Here is a 19,035-nt window from a genome sequence, read left to right as displayed (position 1 = left end):
TTAAATGCTGCGGTCTGTGGCACTTATCGGGGCCTCACAGCTCCCAGGAGGCTGCTTGAGGTAGCCTGACAGCTCAAATACGGCTTTAGTTGTAAATTAGAAGTTATATTTGATATACTTATGGGCCTAAACAACTACGGGTGGGGGTGGGGGGTTAAACTATCGTATTTGTCTGTAGTCAGTGGTTTTTAATGGAATTAGCACGGATATAGGTGTAAGTGTGTGGGTCCCACTGGGTAGCCCTATGAAGGTCAGTGATGTGTGCAGCATCAGTGCAGTGTCTCATCCCCCACCTCTCCCTGGGACTGAGGGCTGACTCTGGAAGGTCATGGAGATAAGGTGGAATTGTGTTCAGCCAGGGAGATAGGGAACCGCTGCAATTACCGCCACATCGATGAAAAGGCCTTTAAATATCTGCCGCCTGCTGGGAGGCATGAGGGGACACCTCTCCATCTCTGTCTTCAACCCCTCCCCTAGTGACATTCGCTTTCCCTCTCAGCACACACACATATACACATACGCTGACATTCTACACTTCTCTACCACACACACACACACACACACACACACACACAAACAAACAAACAAGCCAGCACACACACACACACACACACACACACGCCTCTGACTCTCACACCTTAATCCAGGATCCAAGGGAAGGACGCCTTGAGCGGTTTACAGGGTGAAATTTACATTTATACTGACATGGGAAAGCAGGTCTATCCCTGGAGCGTAACCAAAGCTCGGCTGCTACTGGTCTCTCTGAAATAGGCATTTTCATGCAGATATGTACTCCTGGGAAACTGCTGGTTTGCAGCCCCACCTTTCTGCCTTTGAGCTGCTTGATGCAAGATGATGCAAGGTGTGCTTGAGCAAGATGTGCCACTCCCATGGCCTTAGCGAGCAGTTCACCCCACCCCTCCCCCCCTGCTCTCTCTTCTCTGGATCTGACTTCATGTTGGAGAAATGAGCATCAGCTGTTTGGATCCTTTTTTGGAGTTCCAATTAAAATGTACATGTGCCTGATGTTTTGATTTAGCCTTGACTAAAGATCTGAGTCCACGTCTCTCTCCCTGACTTACACGCTTATACTGTGTGTGTGTGTGTGTGTGTGTGTGTGTGTGTGTGTGTGTGTGTGTGTGTGTGTGTGTGTGTGTGCGCGCACGCGTGTGCGAGGCTGTGTGTGCGTGTTTGGCTGTCACTTGGCAAAACTCTGATGAAAGAATGTCATTAAAACATGCCCATAAATATATTCTCACACAAACTGCTTTTGAGGCAAATTTTTTATGATAAATTCCACATTCTAATGTAAATCGATGCAAAATGAGAAATATGCTCATCGGAGCGTGCACAAAGTATTCCCTATTTAAGATTTAACACATTCCTCCAGTACCTCATTTGTTTTGCCAGCACTCCACATGCTTAGCGGGAGCCGTACGTATATAGCATGAACTCTCCTCTAATAATTGACTTATCTATTAAAACATTCTCCAGGGAAATGTCTCAGCCAGCTGTATGAGGAGGGGGCAGGGCTCCCCAAGACCAACACCATATGCTAATAACACTGTTCGTAATGAGTTTTAATGGTGCCCATTTTCTCAGCAGTAATGAATGAGAATGAACGCTGTGCACGTGAAACCCATTCCAAAGGGCGGGATGTGTGGAAAACCTAGATGCCAACTGAAGGAATGGATGAGTACATATCCAGAGCTCTCTGGGCATGTTTGGTTGGGTTAGATAGCCTCTGCTTTTGGCATAATCCCACTGCTTCCTAATTTGAGACAGTAGGAAGATACTGGGGGGGGACATATGAGAGGGATGACAGGACAGAGAAGGCCAGAGCAGGACTTGAACCCACAAACTTCGGGGAGTATACTTACATAATGTACTGTATGTGGGTAATTGCCAGCGAGCATTACCACTAATCCACGACTTCTCCACAGATAGACAGACTCTTGAGTGGAGATAGGTTGGCTCTGGAGGGTAGCAGTAAAGCTCTGTATGGGGACCAGGCAAAGCCCAAGATGCCGTAAGCCAACTGGAGAGACTGGAACAGACTTCCAGTTCCAATTACCTTGACATTAAGAGGGACATTAGTGGCAACATCACCTTGCTTTAAATCTATGCGAGCGAGGGATCAACCTGCGTTTGGAGAAGACTGAGGGAGGGAGGTCAGAGGAACAGGCAGAGAACGAGATAGTGTCTCTCCTGAAGATGAAAAGGACAGTGCATAGGAGACGATAGCATAAATCACTCCCCCAGGCTACACACACGTGATTGTGATCTGACCCCTGCTGAACACACTGGCATTTAACAGCCCCGGACACTGGATAAGAGGTGCAAGAGTCAAGGAGTAGGGCCCTTAATGTTGGCAATCCTTCTTGTACGAGTCACACAGTGAGATGGGTCATTCCGATGAAGTGTGCCTGAAAGCAAAATAAAGTCCTTTTAAAGACACAGTACACTCTGGAAGTTTAATTGCTAATTATATACCTCAAATTTGTGTTTTGTTGTTTTGATTGTATGGTTATCATACTCCTATGACATAATGTCAATGAATTTCTTGCCTCATTAAACCACACAATCCTTAGTTATAGGCTTACATGGGCATTAGGAGTTGTGGGTTAGGGTTAGCTTTTTTTCTTTCTGACTATTTAGGGGACCCCTTTTGGCTCAAGCGCACCCCTACAGTCAAAATCGTCTTTAATTTATCTTTAAAAAGTAAACACTATGGTGATACTCCTACTGTTGGTTAAGCAATAGGAGAGGGGAAAAGGGTAGATGGGATTATTTGTGCCAGTGGACTGGACCTTAGGTACATTGTTGCACGGTCAGTCCAAGGAATAACCAGAACAATCCATCAACAGGAGAACCAATTGCACCTAATCCCTGAGTTTTTTTTTATTTTCTTCATACAATCCGTAAACCAGTCACGATTGTGATGTTCTCTTAGGAGATTTTAAAAGCTGCAATTAAGCAAAAGTCAATGGGTTGTTTGTGTTATTATTACTTCATTCTATATTAATTACAATGAAAACAAATCTTTAATGAATGGTTTCTCTCTCTCTCTCTCTCTCTCTCCCTCTCTCTCTGTGCCTTCGTGTGGCCTGCTAATATGCCCCTCGTTTATGAGGCTGGCTTTCTGCCAGTCCTTTTGAGACTGGAAGGTTTTAAAGTGGGCCTTGTCCTCTAATGCTACAGTATATAATCTAGGCCAAGTGGAAAAAGAAGAAATAAGAGAGGGCCATCGCTAACAGGGCTGGGGAAGTGTGCTGACAGCAACTGGCTTGGGTTGGGGCTGTTATATCAAACTCACCTCTCCTTATACCTCACATGCCCGTCATCCTCTCTCTGACCATGAACTTTGACTCCACTGATGTATGCGTCACTCACCAACACTTTTTCCCACAGTAGTTCCACAACATGCATTTACATAATTGTGGAGATTGACAATTGATTGACGATTACTTACAGCAGAAATGTCATTGCCATAGGCTAAACGGATAAGACATCTATAGATTTAGTTCAGATCCTTGGGGATCTTTTTTGGAGGTGTATGCACGTTTCATGAATTGAAATGATTTGCTTACATAAGTGTTTCAAAAAAACTAATATACAAATTATTCAAGAGCACATTGGTGAATGAGACCCAGTATGTGTATGAGTGTATTGGACTGTGTTTTAGTCTGGTTCCACAGGGATGTTGTTGGAGGCGGATAGGCCGTGGGACACTCATTGATCAGGGGCAGTGGGGAAGGAGTGAAGCTGAATGGCCGGGGCCATGGTAACACTCCACTGCACAGATTAAAGGCATGTGCGTTAGGGTTGGGCGGTATACATTTTTTCACACCTTTATACTGTCCTCAGTATTACCGCGAACATTTTAAAATATAATGTTGCAGGGGGCTGGCGAGAGCCGCCTTTGCTCCATATATTTAATCTGTATTGAAAAACTGAATGATTGATGTGGTGACTGCTATACCGTATGACATTTAGCCTAAACAATCATTTAAACTTTACATCCCGATCACAGCTTGGCAAACTAAACTAAACAGTTGGATAGCATAATGTGATAGCTTAATAAGAAGCATCACATGCTGCATTTGTAAAAATATATAACTTGTCTCATGTCATATAGCCTATAAACTATCATCTGTCTATAAAATATTGATTTAGTTACAGTTATGAGACTATGCTCTGGGAGTCTAATTCCACATGCATCTTTTTGAGCTCTCTCTTTCGGGGCCAGCTGTGAGAGAAGGCGGCGGTAATTCCACGGCAGATTCAGAAGGCCCTCTCTGTCCATTGCCTCTGGTCCTACACTGCGTTTGTCACTGCCAGATTGACCCATGGCCAATTCAGGGCCCTGATGGTGGCTGCAATGTTAGCAGCATTGTCAGTCATTATGGTCGAGAGTTTATTCTCATCTAATTTCCAATCCATAAGTGTGGTTTTCTGGAGAAAAAAAAAAGAAGAAGCTAGTCTATAGGCATTTTGACTGTAGTTTCCAGTCGGCTGTGACAAAGTGGACGGTTAATGACATGTATGGCGTCATGTTAACTGACGACCACATATCCGTTGTCAGTGAACAGCTGAACCCGACAGCAGCACTTGATACAGACAGATATCCTATCAGTGCACCTGTTAATGGGTGTTTCAGGTTGAGGTGCGAGTGCAGATTAGTTCCTATTAGTGTTGCCATCTCTGGTTGTCATCTTTTTCATGCAAATCTTGCAAATAACCTCATCCAAATCTGCAGGCTCCCCTTTATCGTTGGGTTGGAACCCCAAATACTGCCTTATAGCAGCAGTGGCATTTTTTTTAGGGACCAAGTCATTAGCGCTAGTCATGTTTTTTTTTCTCCTTCTCTAACCTTAGGTGAAAGAGGTCATGTGCAACACCCCAAAAGAAATTCTTATAATACTTTCTCATACCGCTGGCAGCGGTGCTGTTACACATTGTGAATTAACAAACAGCGCTTAATTCAAATCTGCGGGATACCGTATTACTGTTATACCGCACAACACTAATGTGTGTTCGTGCCACTGGAGCACAGTAATAAATTCTTCACCCTGCCTGCTCCCTTAAGAGGCCATGTAAGGCCTAGCCATGTGGATGTTGCTGCGGCACTGAGCGAAGCTTCACACAACACCAATAAGCTAGTCGGGATCTAGGGAAGCCTACAAGCGTAGCGAAGTCTTTGATGACCACAGTTTGTTATTGACAGGAATGTCAACTTAAAAGTGCCCACGTGATTTGAGGAATCATTAAGATTTGATATGGCACATTTCAAGTATTGACCCATCCAGCTCTCAGTAGAATATGAATGAGTTTTCTTCAATTGACATTTCTTTCTCCAGGAACTGCTTTCATTCCTGCACGCACGCACCCACGCACGCACAGACTATTTTAGATACTAATGATGAACGTCTCCCTGGGCCCTGGCCTGGGAGTTGGTTTGTCATTGTTGCCAGTGAGTTCATCATCAGCAGGAGTGATAAAGATGACCGCCACAAACCCATTACAGTTTTATTTGGTGCAGCCAAAGGATTAGTGGGAAGGAATTAATATCGTAACAGGGTGCCATAAATATCAAGCACTTCTCTCTCTCCAAGTCGCTTCTGACAGCTGTGTAATGGGGGCTACACTTTCTATGGTGGCCACGCTTTGATAGAGAGACTACCTTATTTCACCTGTGCAGGCTGATAGTGTAGGCACCTGACACGGCTGACTTGTGTGTGTGTGTGTGTGTGTGTGTGTGTGTGTGTGTGTGTGTGTGTGTGTGTGTGTGTGTGTGGATTCATACGTCCTGTCTGATTACTGCTGCAAGGGTTCAGCTGGAATACAGTAAGTCAGCTTGTCGCATCATCACACACCATGATGAAATCTCAGGACCCCCATTATGCCGTTTAGATTTGCGCAGAGATGAGATTCTTAACACCTTATTGTTACTTGTCTCTGCTATGGAATCAGCTATGTCTCTCTGCCTTTTTCACATCTCATTTGTTTTACATATGTTATATGTGCAGGAATACAAAGTGAGGGATTTATGGCTTGGTCTTTCTTCTCAAAGGCATAGCATCAGCAACTACGCTATAGTAAATCAAAACACACCCTCTCTTTAACCTCACTTTTGACACAGCCTCACATAAAAAAACATGTCAACCAGATGTTGTATATATCAGAGATTGTGGGCATTTCTGGGTTGTGGGCATTTCTGGTCGAATTCAGTTTCATTTGACAGATAAATTATCAAATCTCCCGAGGTCTCTAAAATGAATATTCGTATACCCTACATGTTAATGTAATGGCACTTAGTCAGCCAGGAGACCAGTTGCGCCCTTCACTCCTGCTCACGTGCTCCAGGGCTACAATGGAATTGTTAAGTCACACAGCTTCATAACCAGGTTACCATGGAGACACTAGAAGTGCTGTATACCTCCTTGCTGCTGCATCATAAATTGGAAAAGGCACTATGGGCCAACATCTCTCAGCGGTTATTACTATAAACTAATACAGTCCATACATCATGGAACAGACGGATGATACAGATCTCAGAGCTGTGTGTGTGTGTGTGTGTGTGTGTGTGTGTGGGTGTGTGTGGGTGTGTGTGGGTGTGTGGGTGTGTGTGTGTGTGTGTGTGTGTGTGTATGCGTGCGTGCATGCGTGAGTGCATGGTGTGTGTGTTTGTGTGTGGTGTGTGCACGTGTGTGAGTGTATGTGTGTGCACCTCTATGCTCCTGAGATTTATGTAATCCCTTGTTGGAAGTGTTTACAATCTATAACGCTGCTGCGGCGGTAATTATTTCATTGAAATTAATTTGTTGAGTTCAACACTAAAAGCTACACTCCACAAAAGTGTAGCCTCTTCAGTCGCTCAAATGACTTCAATTTGGTCAAATGGAGCAGACAAAAAATTTGATATTATCATAAATACCCCACACACAGAATCAAATAGTATCTGAAAGGTAATTGAATGACCGGGTCACTCTCATTTCACCTTGGAGCCAAATCTCAAATTACAATCTTGCAAGGCCCCAAGTAGCCACTATTGTTTTTCCCTCTCTTCAAATGAATATCCAAGTCACATTGTCTAAGTATAATACTCTATCAAGGGAACAGCTATTGATTCTGACAGCTGCCTCTAAAGATCCACAAGTTGGTAGTGACAAATATTTAATGCTCCCCATTTCAATTATTTCTGGCAGCAGAGACACTCTTTATGTCTGAAACAATACCGTCTCTCGTCGTATTCCACCGGCAGAGGAGGAACCCATAACTGAATCAGGGGAGCAGCAGAAGCATATGTGCTTTATTGTGTTGTTGTTATCTTGTTGTCATTTTGCCCCTCAGACTGCAGACCACAGAATGTGAAGGTTAAAGCCAATCCCACACATAATGTAATACAGAGATCTTACTGAATGTACTGAATGGAAAAAATGGCTCTCCTCCCCTATGATTTAATTTTCTCTGGAGTGGTCCAAAATAGAGACACGCCCCTGTGGCCTAATCTAAAGTTATGACTGTGTGTTTCACCCACTCAGGCACTAGTACACCCACTCTATCTGTGTGATAGCCAAGTGTTACTGTGGCACCAAGTGACAACCCCCCCCCCCCCCCTCACACTTTCTGTGCCGTACAGCTCCAGAATCCAATGTTAGAAGCGTGGGAGAAAATGTAGGGATATTAAAAGAACGACTTAATACATGTGGGAAGAATCCACATGTGAAGTTGTTCTATTCACTATGGGCTTGATCCTTCTGACTCATTAATACAAGTTTGTGACAATTCATGTCCATTGGTCCATTGGTTTACAAAAAGACAGATTCGATTGGAAGTCATTCAGTTGTGGTATGAATAAATGAGTCGATGAATGAACAGGTAATGAATGGTTCAGTGAATTCGTGAATGAATAATGAAGCGTATTCCTGTGTGTCAGATCCCATGCTTTGCCAGTCATAGTCTCTCCAGGCGCTCAATTTACAGCCTGTCACTACCTTTAGCTTTGAATATGAATATGAAACATGAACAAGTCTTTACAGTACAGTTCTATTCCCACTAGGACAGTCGTAATACCAACACATCTCAGTTGTTTCACAGACAGCACAAAATATGTATACTATACAATACATACTATACTGTACAGGTGTAGGTTATTTGTAAGAAATGATTTCATACTTTATATCAGGCACAGTATATATTCTATTATTTCAGTCTAGATTGGATTATGTAGGGGTATACTGTATGTAGATTTTCCCTCAGATTTTGATTTGTAGAATAATTTCTTCCCATGTTTCTCTCCAAAGTGAACATTTTGGTGGATAGTGAAAGAGGGATCTGTCTGATAGACGAGGCAGCCACTCTAGCAGTTCTCTGGTGCTCCACTAGCCACGTGTAGCTTGGTTTAATTTCTGCCTGAAATCTGCTCTCAATCCCAAACCGTCTGGAGGGAAGCAGCTGGTTGGCATGGCAACAATGTAGCCTGTTTTAAATTCTCTCTCTCTCTGAGTGATGCTTACAACACAACAATTATCCTCAGGGGAACTGGGCCTTTTGAGCCTCAATCATATAAATCATTTTTAGAGAATTATGATTTTATGATGTACAATAAATGAATTAGATTCGGCAATTGCTTAACAATTGCTATACTAATTCACAAGTTGTTGGAATATGTAGTATACGCTTTTTACAAATCAATACACAAACACAAAGAAAACACAAACTTACTCTCACACTCACATATTACTATGCTTATACTGATAAATATGAGTTTATGAAAGTGTCTGGATTTAATTTCCATGCAACTGAAATCCATTGTCACACTTGTCAGCCGTATCATTGTGGTGGTGACAAGTGAAACAGACGTCAAGTTGTTGCATACAGTAGCCCCGCAATTCAAGTTGCTCCGACCGAGTGTCAAACTTGACTTGCCAACACACGTGACCGTCACCTCAAATACCCGATGTAAACCAGCTACACTATCGAAAAGCTAGCAATTCGACAGCGCAGGTGGGGGTATTTGAACTTGAGGAGTGAGTTTTACCATCTCAACTCGGTTACACAAGCTCATAAGAGGTCACAGCTTGCACATGTAGGTTGGCTATGATATTCCTGTAAGATGATGTCATTTACAGGTTTGACAGTTTTTTCTGTGATTTGATTGTAAGGAAATTCTACTCATTAACACGCTAACTCTGCCTCTCTTCAATTGACATCAATTCAAACAAACCGTGTTCTTCTCTGCTTATAGTTATTTTGCTATTTGGGCCTCACCGTATAAACCTCTCTGTCTGCTTTGGGTGGAGCTACTGCTAAGCATGTGTAGTACTCTTACTACCAAGTGCCCTGTGGCGAGTCTGTGGCTGTATTTACCCTGCAGGTTTTGTCAGGCTGATGTCTGCTGTGCTCATATCATGTATAGCCTTGCATTAAAGAGCAACGGGAGGGAGTGGAGAGAGTGGATCAGCCACATTCATATACCGTAGGCAGCTCTCAGCAGACAGACAGACAGACAACCTTACTCTGCATGAAAACAACAAAAAGTAACTTAAGGACCGAGGTAGGACAGAGAGAGAGAGAGAGAGAGAGAGAGAGGTGATTATAGTTACTAAGGCTACAACATGCCATGTATGCAGAAGGGGAGGGGCTTCAAGAAGGTCATACGGCAGTGCAGAACCTAGCTAAATCAACTCTGAGGTGTGAAGTCCTCACAGAGTTCCACAGGCGATTGTACCTTTTTAGACTGCTTGGGGAAGAACATAGAACGTTTGTTAGAACAGGACCTTGTGCATGCCACAGCACCCCCTTTGGGCTATAAATTCCTTTGATATGTCTTATAAAGACGATAACAGATGCAGAGAGAGAGGGTGAGAATAGATTTGTGTGTGAGATAATATCCCACTGTGTGTTGTGTGCTTTGAAAGAATCTGTGTTTCAGAAAATCAACAGGCATCGTCACAGTTTGAGATTGAATCCCTGAGTTCTGTGCTACTGCTGCCTTTCACATGTCCTTTCTGATGTCAGTCTGATGTCAGGCTCAACTCCACTGCGACTTCATCTGGGATGCTCCTATGCCACAGACGCTGAGAGACAGACTGCTTGCTTAAGCCCTTTCTTGTGGAAAACGATGTAACATAAATTTCAAGGCAGAGATTCATCTCTCTCTCTGCAGGATGAAAATCGATAGCCTTTCAAGTGTGAGTCAATGCAGAAACTAATAGCTAACAAACCCCGCCATAAAAGAGAGTGCAGGCTCCTTACAGACACAGTGGTTGTAAAGAGAAGGGATCGTGCTTAAGTATCCTGTTGCCCCATGTCACTTTATGGAACTGCCCTCCAGGACATGTAATGGCTGGATGGCTCAAGATGACTGACTTTTTCAGCTGGGTGCCACACTGACTGAAGAGACACATTAATTGTCAGAAAGTTTTTTTTAGTGTGGGAAATTGAATGGTGCTGGGAAAGGTGGCAAATGTTTCCGTTCCAAAATTGAACATGTAGAATAAATGGGTGTTACACTTGGACATAAATAGATTATTTGCGCATTTTGTTTAATGTGATTCAGAAATGTGCCCTTAATTTTTTCCTCCCAGTAATAACCCTAGAGCTAATACTCTGGAGTTGGACTACTAAACGGCTGAGGCAGTTCACTGTGATGGGCACTATATGGGCCAGTGTTAACCCACAAATCCCTCCACTGCTTCCATCTCTCCCAGGGATATCTCATCTGACTTTGCATTGATCACGAAACTCAGGAGCCTAGATGTCTTTCTACAGTAACTAGCAATGTATTTGAACCTTTTCTGGAAACACATTTGCAGTGCAAACATATGAGTCAACAGTGGCAGGAGTATGTGTAAGAAATATTGTAATGTTTGAGCAAAATATTATCAATTCATCACTGGGGGTCACATTAACTATGTGTGTGGTCATACATTAGGTCTGATCTGCTGATGGTAACACTTCATAACACTTTTATATTATTAGACTTGACAGACATGGCAGAGTGCTTGCTCTGGGTACCTAATGTAGTACAGTCAGTCAACTCCCCCCCCCCCCCCTTGTCCACACCCATGCAGCATGTAATGTTTAGCTAAAAACAGTCTTCTTCGTAAAGCTCCCAAAATATAATATTAGGTGCGTATGGCCTGTGAGGGGTAGATAAAGTGAGACCGTTTGTCCCTTTAAATCATCGCTGCAGTGTTGATGTGCCCTCGAGCTGAGATGGTAAGAACCATTTCCACCTCTGCGGCAGGGAGCCTGACCAAATAGGCGCACGAGAGCGCTTCAGACAGAGTGAAACCTATCCCATGGTTACTTGTGCTCTTTGGACGCTAACAATCTTCGAAAGGGAAGCAATTGGAGTTATGGAGTTAACATTTTCAGCGCATCTCTAGTGAATGGCGTTATTTCATTTTCATTTGTCCTTTTTTATTCTATCCGCAGAACTCAGTGGCAGTCGCCTCAATCCATTTACCGCTGGCTGGTACGCCAAACCCCTCTGCGTTGCAATCTGTTGATAACTCGACTTGCAAGCTGCAGTTTATTGTCTTTCGAAATGGGAAACTATTTCCTTGCACAGGGAATTCGTCAAATCTTGCAGATGATGGAAAACGTAGGAGCGTTTCAACACCAGTTGCTTTCACCAAATTAGGTAAGAGGAAATCCATTTTCTCATCATGCCTATGATGTCAACGCTCTGCCGACACTCGGGGACAAAAACAGGGACGCACATGCATACACAAATTGGAGAATTCTGCGCAAATATTTCGATATTCGATCAATGTTGCCATATTTCGATAAGAACAGATCGATGTTATTATTTTTAAACACATAATTCATTAAAGATTTTAATAACGTGCTGTAACATTATCTATTTTCTGCGTTTTTTCCTGATTATTACTGAGGTACTCCCTGACAAATGTGTACAGCCTACCTTTAAAACTTTGAATCTGTCAATGATTAAGGGCTGTCTGTCCAGATTAAAGTTATGGCAATAGTCGCCGCCACAATAACATACAATTGTGTGTGTGTGTGTGTGTGTGTGTGTGTGTGTGTGTGTGTGTGTGTGTGGGTGTGTGTGTGTGTGTGTGTGTGTGTGTGTGTGTGTGTGTGTTGGGGGGGGGGTCTGTGTATGTGTGTGTCCAACGCGTCTTGGATACTGCACTTTAAGACTTTCCACTTGGTTTCCCTAATTTAATGTGTCGCTTTCTTGCAGATGGGTGCAGCCTCGGGAGCGGCGTGCACTCCGTTACCATCGCTCTAAGGCACTTCGCGCTGGGTGTAGACCCCACCGCAGCCTACTGGGATTTTGACCTGCTAGATGGACACGGTGGCTGGCGGGCAGAGGGGTGCCACATAACGGGCTCCGCGGGCAACACGACCACCATTCATTGCACTCATCACAAGAACTTTGCGGTGCTAATGGTGAGTAGCCAAGTGTTCATTCCCATCCTCGCGCAGGACACTATTGTCCCAAGCCTAAGCGCGGCTTGTTGCTTAGTATGTATCAAATGCATTTCCTTTCCACGCGAGTCTAGGGTCACGTGCTTTGCGAACCACTTCATGATATATTCTAGACCATAAGCTTGCTTAACAGCTACAGTCCTGTTGAAGAAAATGATATGGCGATAATGCGCAATAGGAACTATGGCTGAGGATTTCGATACATTTTTTCCCACACATTTTGGAAATAAGAAGTTGCGTGTAGGCCTATTTTTGGCTGCCACCTCCTCTAAAAGCAGTATAGCAGCTCAAATCGAAACGACGCTCAATAGAACGAGCGCCTAGTCAGTGTTCGCCTGCGAGCGCAAGTGGTGTAGGCTACTAATTGGTTGCAACCTTGCCCACCGAAATGTTCGATTGTAAAGCCCAGCATCGTCAATCTATCTCGCTCGAGTTGACGTCGCGGTGTGAATATTTCCTAATATCCTCAACTGTCGACGTTCCATATTAAAATGGAATTCATGTGGATAGCCTAATATCAACAGCGCAATGGTATCGCATCGTTCAGTCGTTCTGTAGTGCCGCTGCACCTAGTCCGCTTTTGGAAGAACAGCAATCCTCCGGATGTTTACCGAAGAGTGGGATTCGCTAGACTGGGAGGTCAGTCCTTGATAGTGCATGAAAATTGTCCTGTGAAATGTCAGTGTTTCCCGAGTTGCTTTTTATCTGCATATTTCATGAGGTTGCTCAGTTTCGTTATTATTCATGTGCAGAAATAAGCTGGGTCGAAAAAAACAAATGAAAGAGTGTTGGTATGTGTGAGAGAGAATAAGAGGCATCGGAGGCTGTGAGAGCAGGCGAGGGTGTGCGTGGAATAGCAAGCTGTTGTCAGATGGAGAGCAGATGTCAGATTGTCATTGCGTCGGGCTGTGGCAATGTATGTATTTAATATCCAACCTGGTTTAGGGAAAACGAATTTCGCTGTGCTTGACTGCGCAGAGTCATTGGGTAGGCAATGTGTGGCTGTCAGCGCAAGACTTAAGTGCGATCGCGAGCCAATTTAGTAAATGGACTTGACAAGAGAGTAATGATTTGAACTTCAGGGCACTAAATAGAAGTGAGGGCAGTGGTGGTGGAGGGCTGCTGCACTATGGTCTAGTCAATGATAGGATATGGTGCTTTTTATTCGGGTGTTTGCGCGGAGATCGCGCGTTTACTAATGCAGTCACCACACCCGCAGTAGTCTCTGCAGTGCCCGAGAAAAGGACCCTTATTTACGGACTCGTGACATCACTCTCTTGTCTGCACTGTCTCTGTTGTGTCTAACCCTGTCTCGGGTTGGTTCTGTAGAAACAAACCTGTTGCATGATCTCCTCATGGCAAGCTGGGGCGGTTGTTGCCATGTTAGTATTGGCTATATTAATTTTATGTTTATCATGAACTGATATAGGGACACTTACATTGCCCCCACCCAGATCTGGATCACTGAAATAAACTCAAATCCAGAATAAAGGCTACAATAGCCTATAGATTGGCAGCAGCTGAGCTAGTGAAATCAAGGGCCCTCAATAAGTTGAAAAACTCTATAGTAAAACTTTTCTTGTGGTTTTTGAGTATGAGAGCAATGCTGAAAAGCTGTTTCATAAAGAGCGTATCTTGGACACTTTTATGATTTCATCAGGGATATGAGGGCAGTTCTGCAGCACAGTATGATCAGATCAAGTGGACCCAGAGTCCATCACTGCCTGCACAGTCCCAAGTCATCCTCTCTTCCCCCTCTGAGTGGGCAATAGAAACAAGGCTGCAATACAGCCTAGTAAGCAACAAACCATCAGGTACTGTCTACACCTTTGGACAGAATGACACGGTTCAACCGTGAAAGACAGTTTTCAGACAATAAAATCATCTCCTCTTTGGGGGAAAAAAATGCCTAAAAGGGCTGCAGTCTCCATCTGTAATTAATTAATGCAGGCAGTTTTCCTTAAGCTCTCTGGAGCTTGTGTGGAGATGATTAGTCTACAAATAGTGTGACAGACCAATACTATTGTCCCTGGGGATAGGTATCCACTATCCAGTTATGATTTGGTCCATTCAAATCATTTTAATGAGATGCTTTTGACTTAGTTTAGAGAGAATTAAATGTTCAACATAGTCTTTCCTAGACCTGTGATCAAAATGTCTAATACCGCAGGAGCTCCATGTCAGCCTTGTGTTTCTGTTTGGCTATGAGTATCCCCTTGATATGAATATTGATATAGTTATGAATAACAGAGGCCTGACTTGTGGAACAATCTGAGCTATGTTCACATAGAAAGCAGGTACAGTAGATTACCAATGGCACCATTGTAGGTTATGAAAAAGCCTACACAATTATAATCACAATACTACGATACAATCGGTTCATATTTGCCTAATTTGAGCAGACATCCGTGTTGAATGATATGCTGGAGAGAAACACATAGAACATACTGCTTTCCAGGTCTCAGCACCATGGACAGCTCCAGCCCAGCCTCCTCCTCTGTGTGTGTGTAGGCCTGTGTCTATTGGTTGGAGAGGGATGGCTGAGTCACTCATTAACAGCATTTCAGTCTGATCATTTGCCCTGATCATGGTGACAAGGCCTTTTCCCTCTTAACCCATGTGTATGTTTTTCTTGCCAGCATTTTAGATTGGGGGTAAACATAAGCTGTTAAGGGGGGGGGGGGGGGTTCTCCATTCGATTGCTCCATTCGATTGCTCCACTGCTCCAGACTGTTTAAAGGGGCAATTTGGCATTCCAACAATAACAAAGCATTTTCCCGCCACTTTATTTGGTAAACAGCTGAGGGATGGGACTGGATGAATGTAACCAAGGGGGCTAGGAGGTAGAAATCAGATGACGGTTCATTATAATGCATGAAATAGAAGGAGGAATGTATCAAACAGGTGTGATCATCCATGGGATGAACATGATCATTTTAACCATGTTTTAAATCATGTTTGAAGCTATACAGTTTTTGTTTACAATTGTATTGTTTACAAACTATGGAGTTAAACAAGTTTATATTGTGGGTTCTGATGGGGTAAAACAGTTGAACTAAGCTCATGAGGCATTTATAAGTTACATTCCTCAAGAATCAATGGCTCTATATCAGTGGTTCCCAAACTTTTAACAGTCACTCTACATCCTACACACACACACACACTCTACAGTACCCCAGCACCACGGAAAAAGTAAACACACACACATATATATACACACACATATATATATATATATATATATATATATATATATATATATATATATATATATATATATATATATATATATATATATATATAATACATAAATTATAAATATATGAGACAGAATAACCAATAATTCCTGCTTTTTATTTGGATTTCAAACAGGTGATCAGCACCTAAACTCACGCACAACATAACACATAACAAGGTCAACAAAACTGGTCAGTAAGAAACTGGACTATAGCCATAAACCGTACTGTACCTGCCAATTTGAACTGGGCTATATGGACTATAGTGGACTACAAAACTGTAAACTCTGTAAAAATGAACACACATGCACTACAACCTGTATCGATAATTCTGTAAATATCCAGAGACACATCCACTTTACTGTACATAGTACTATTACTTTACGCACTGTATACACACACATTGCACAGTTAGAAAAGGAGTTGGCAGCAGAGCATATTGCTGCAAGTTGTACTTGTACATTGGGCAAAATAAACTTGAACTTGAACACATAATGCCTCACATCACCACAGATGAATGTGAGGGATGTGCTTGAATGGCCTCACATAACGCTGCAATGTGGGGTTGTATTGGAGACAGTTTCAGTCTTAGATCATTTTCCACACATAATCTGTGCCTGTACTTTGTCTTCATGCTGGTGAGAGCTGAGAACCCAGTCTCACATAGGTACATTGTTGCAAAGGGCATCAAAGTCTTAATGGCACAATTTGCCAATTGAGAAAGGCAAGGCAATCCAGAAATCTGGCAGCGCCTTCTGATTGAACTCAATTTTCATTGCCTCGTTGGTGGATATCTCAGTGAGGCTCTCTCGCTCAGACATAGGTAGGTGGCATGAGTTGTTGAAGGAAAAGGGATAACGAATCCAGTTATCTCTGTCGTCTGTTTCGAGGAAGTAATTGTGCGTAATTGTGCAGCCAGCTCGCCGAGGTGTTTCCCTATGTCACATTTGACACTGTCCGCAAGTCTGAGTTTGTTTGCACCAGAGTTCCAGCTTTTTAATCATGGCCTCAATTTTGTCCCGCACATTGAATATCATCGCTGAGAGGCCCTGCAGTCCGAGATTCAATTCATTCAGGCAAGTAAAAATATCCCCCAAATAGGCCAACCTTGTGAGCCACTCATCATCATGCAACTTGTCCGACAAATGAAAAGGGTGGTCAATGAAGAACAATTTAAGCTCGTCTTTCAATAAAAAAAAAAACGTGCCAAAACTTTCCCCCTTGATAGCCACCGCACTTCAGTATGGAGTAACAGCGTTAAATGACCGCTGCCCATTTTGTTACATAAGGTGGAAAAAAGGCGTGAGATCAGGGGCCTTGCTTTAAAAAAGTTCACCATTTTCACTGTTTTATTCAATTCTTCAGTCAGGCTGTCAGGCATTCCCTTGGCAGCAAACGCTTCTCTGTGGATGCTGCAGTGTACCCAAGTGGCATCGGGGGCAACTGCTTGCACTCAAGTGACTACTCCGCTATGTCTCCCTGTCATGGCTTTTGCACCATCTGTACAGATTCCAACACATTTGGTCCACGTAAGTCCATGTGATGTTATAAAGCTGTCTAGTAGTCCAAAAATGTCCTGCCCAGTTGTCCTGGTTTCCAGTGGTTTGCAGAAGAGGATGTCTTCTTGAATAGACCCTCCATGAATATACCTGATGTATACCAGTAGCTGAGCCAGGCCCGCTACATCAGTTGATTCGTCCAACTGTAATGCATAGAATTCACTGGCTTGTATGCGAAGTAGTAACTGTTTCAAAACGTCTGCTGACATGTCACTGATGCGTCGTGACACAGTGTTGTCTGATGAAGGCATCTTCCGAAAGGCCGTTTGGCCTTTTCCCCCAACATTTTCTCAGCCATTTCCATAGCAGCGGGGACAATAAAGTCCTCCACAATAGTGTGAGGCTTGCCTGACTTAGCCACTCTATAACTGACCATGTAAGACGCTTCTAGACCTGCCTTATTAGTAGTATCTGTCGCTGTTAGACATTTCTTGGTGCTCCTGTGCCACATCTTGTGAGAGCCTAACGACGTAGCACTGGTGAACCAGCGGTCACACTCGGGACAGTTAAATCTCGGAAACTGTGTTTCCTCCATCTCCATCCTCTCCATTTCCAGAGCTCCTTGCTCATCCAATGGTCAAAGTAAATTTGTAAAATTTTAAGAACGAAGTAAACTGGGAGACGTTAATGTCCTCTTTCCCTTCCTGGTCCGACTCACACACCAGTTCCAGGTCAGGGTTCAAGTCGGAGTCAACTTCCTCCTCCTCGTCCCTTTGCGTACGTGTGGGAGAGAGAGAGAGACAGAAACGACAATAAGAGTGCATGAGACGAAGCCAGAGAATACTTCCCTCATTATCTAATCAATGATTAGATGGGGCAAATATAACGAAAAGAGCAACTTAAATGTAGCTGATTCAAGGTTACAATTGTGGCTTTTGCATGGCAGCACCCCTCACTCAAGATGCCTTCCCATGCACCTAAATGCACTCCATCACCAAAATAATTGTCATTTAAAAATTAAACCAGTGGTGATCAGATTGTCCAGTTAGTATTTATCACTTTTCGATTTTTCTTATTTTCTTTCTTATCTTCGTTTCCTTATTTAACATAATTAATGGGTCGTGTAGGCGGGATTATGTTCAGGCAACATTCGAGAAATGCGTTCCAGCTAAATTTAACGACCCTGCGCGATTCACACTGTCGGTTATTTTGTAGCCTAATTGATATTCTATGAACATTATCCCTTACATATTAGACATTGTGATAATATTATTCTGTTGGATAGGGTGCATGCATTTATTTTTGGTACTGAGACTGCAGTTGGTTATTCAACAGGACTGTTTGGGAAGGTAAATCACAGATTTATTTCACGTACCCCCTATATCGATCCACATACCCCCAGGGGTACGCCTACCCCACTTTGACAATACTGGCTCTATATCAATAATTTAAACATTTACTAATCCCAGATTGTCCCTTTAACATGCACAAACAGACCTTTTGAGACAGTAGAGTGGCATGCAGGGAGAGAGGCTGGCAAAAAGTAACCTATCATAACAAATGCTCGTGAGCGATAAGCCAATAGAAGAGGAGCTGTTCAGAGCTCTATTGCTATTGTAGGGCAGGCTGGCTGTGATGCTGAGTGGACTCAGACGGTTTTCAAAGGCTTTCGATGGCTCAGCATCACAATTAAGGCAGCTAATCAGTGATTTCCAACAATTTAACATGCAAATGGCACTAGATTTCCATTCCATATAAGCAGCCTTACTCTTTCTTAACATGATTTCAAGCTAGACATCATTTGTTTACATAAACAAAACAAAAAAACTGTAATA

At 43.1% G+C, this 19,035-nt stretch overlaps 1 protein-coding gene across 1 annotated transcript in view; it reads left to right on the top strand.

Moving 5' to 3' along the window:
- adgra1b (adhesion G protein-coupled receptor A1b) overlaps positions 1 to 19,035 on the top strand; it is a gene marked incomplete at both ends in the record, with an annotated part of 106,618 nt that overhangs the window by 51,802 nt on the left and 35,781 nt on the right. The window contains 2 exons of the mRNA XM_083696384.1: positions 11,446 to 11,653; positions 12,218 to 12,426. Coding sequence (XP_083552510.1) covers positions 11,446 to 11,653; positions 12,218 to 12,426 — 417 coding nt within the window. The remainder of the gene's footprint in view (positions 1 to 11,445; positions 11,654 to 12,217; positions 12,427 to 19,035) is intronic.

The sequence above is a fragment of the Argentina silus genome, assembly GCF_951799395.1.
Source record: "Argentina silus genome assembly, chromosome: X".
Classification (NCBI taxonomy): domain Eukaryota; kingdom Metazoa; phylum Chordata; class Actinopteri; order Argentiniformes; family Argentinidae; genus Argentina; species Argentina silus.
The sequence above is the reverse complement of the archived record's forward strand: the minus strand, read 5'-3'. Positions and strand labels throughout refer to the sequence as shown.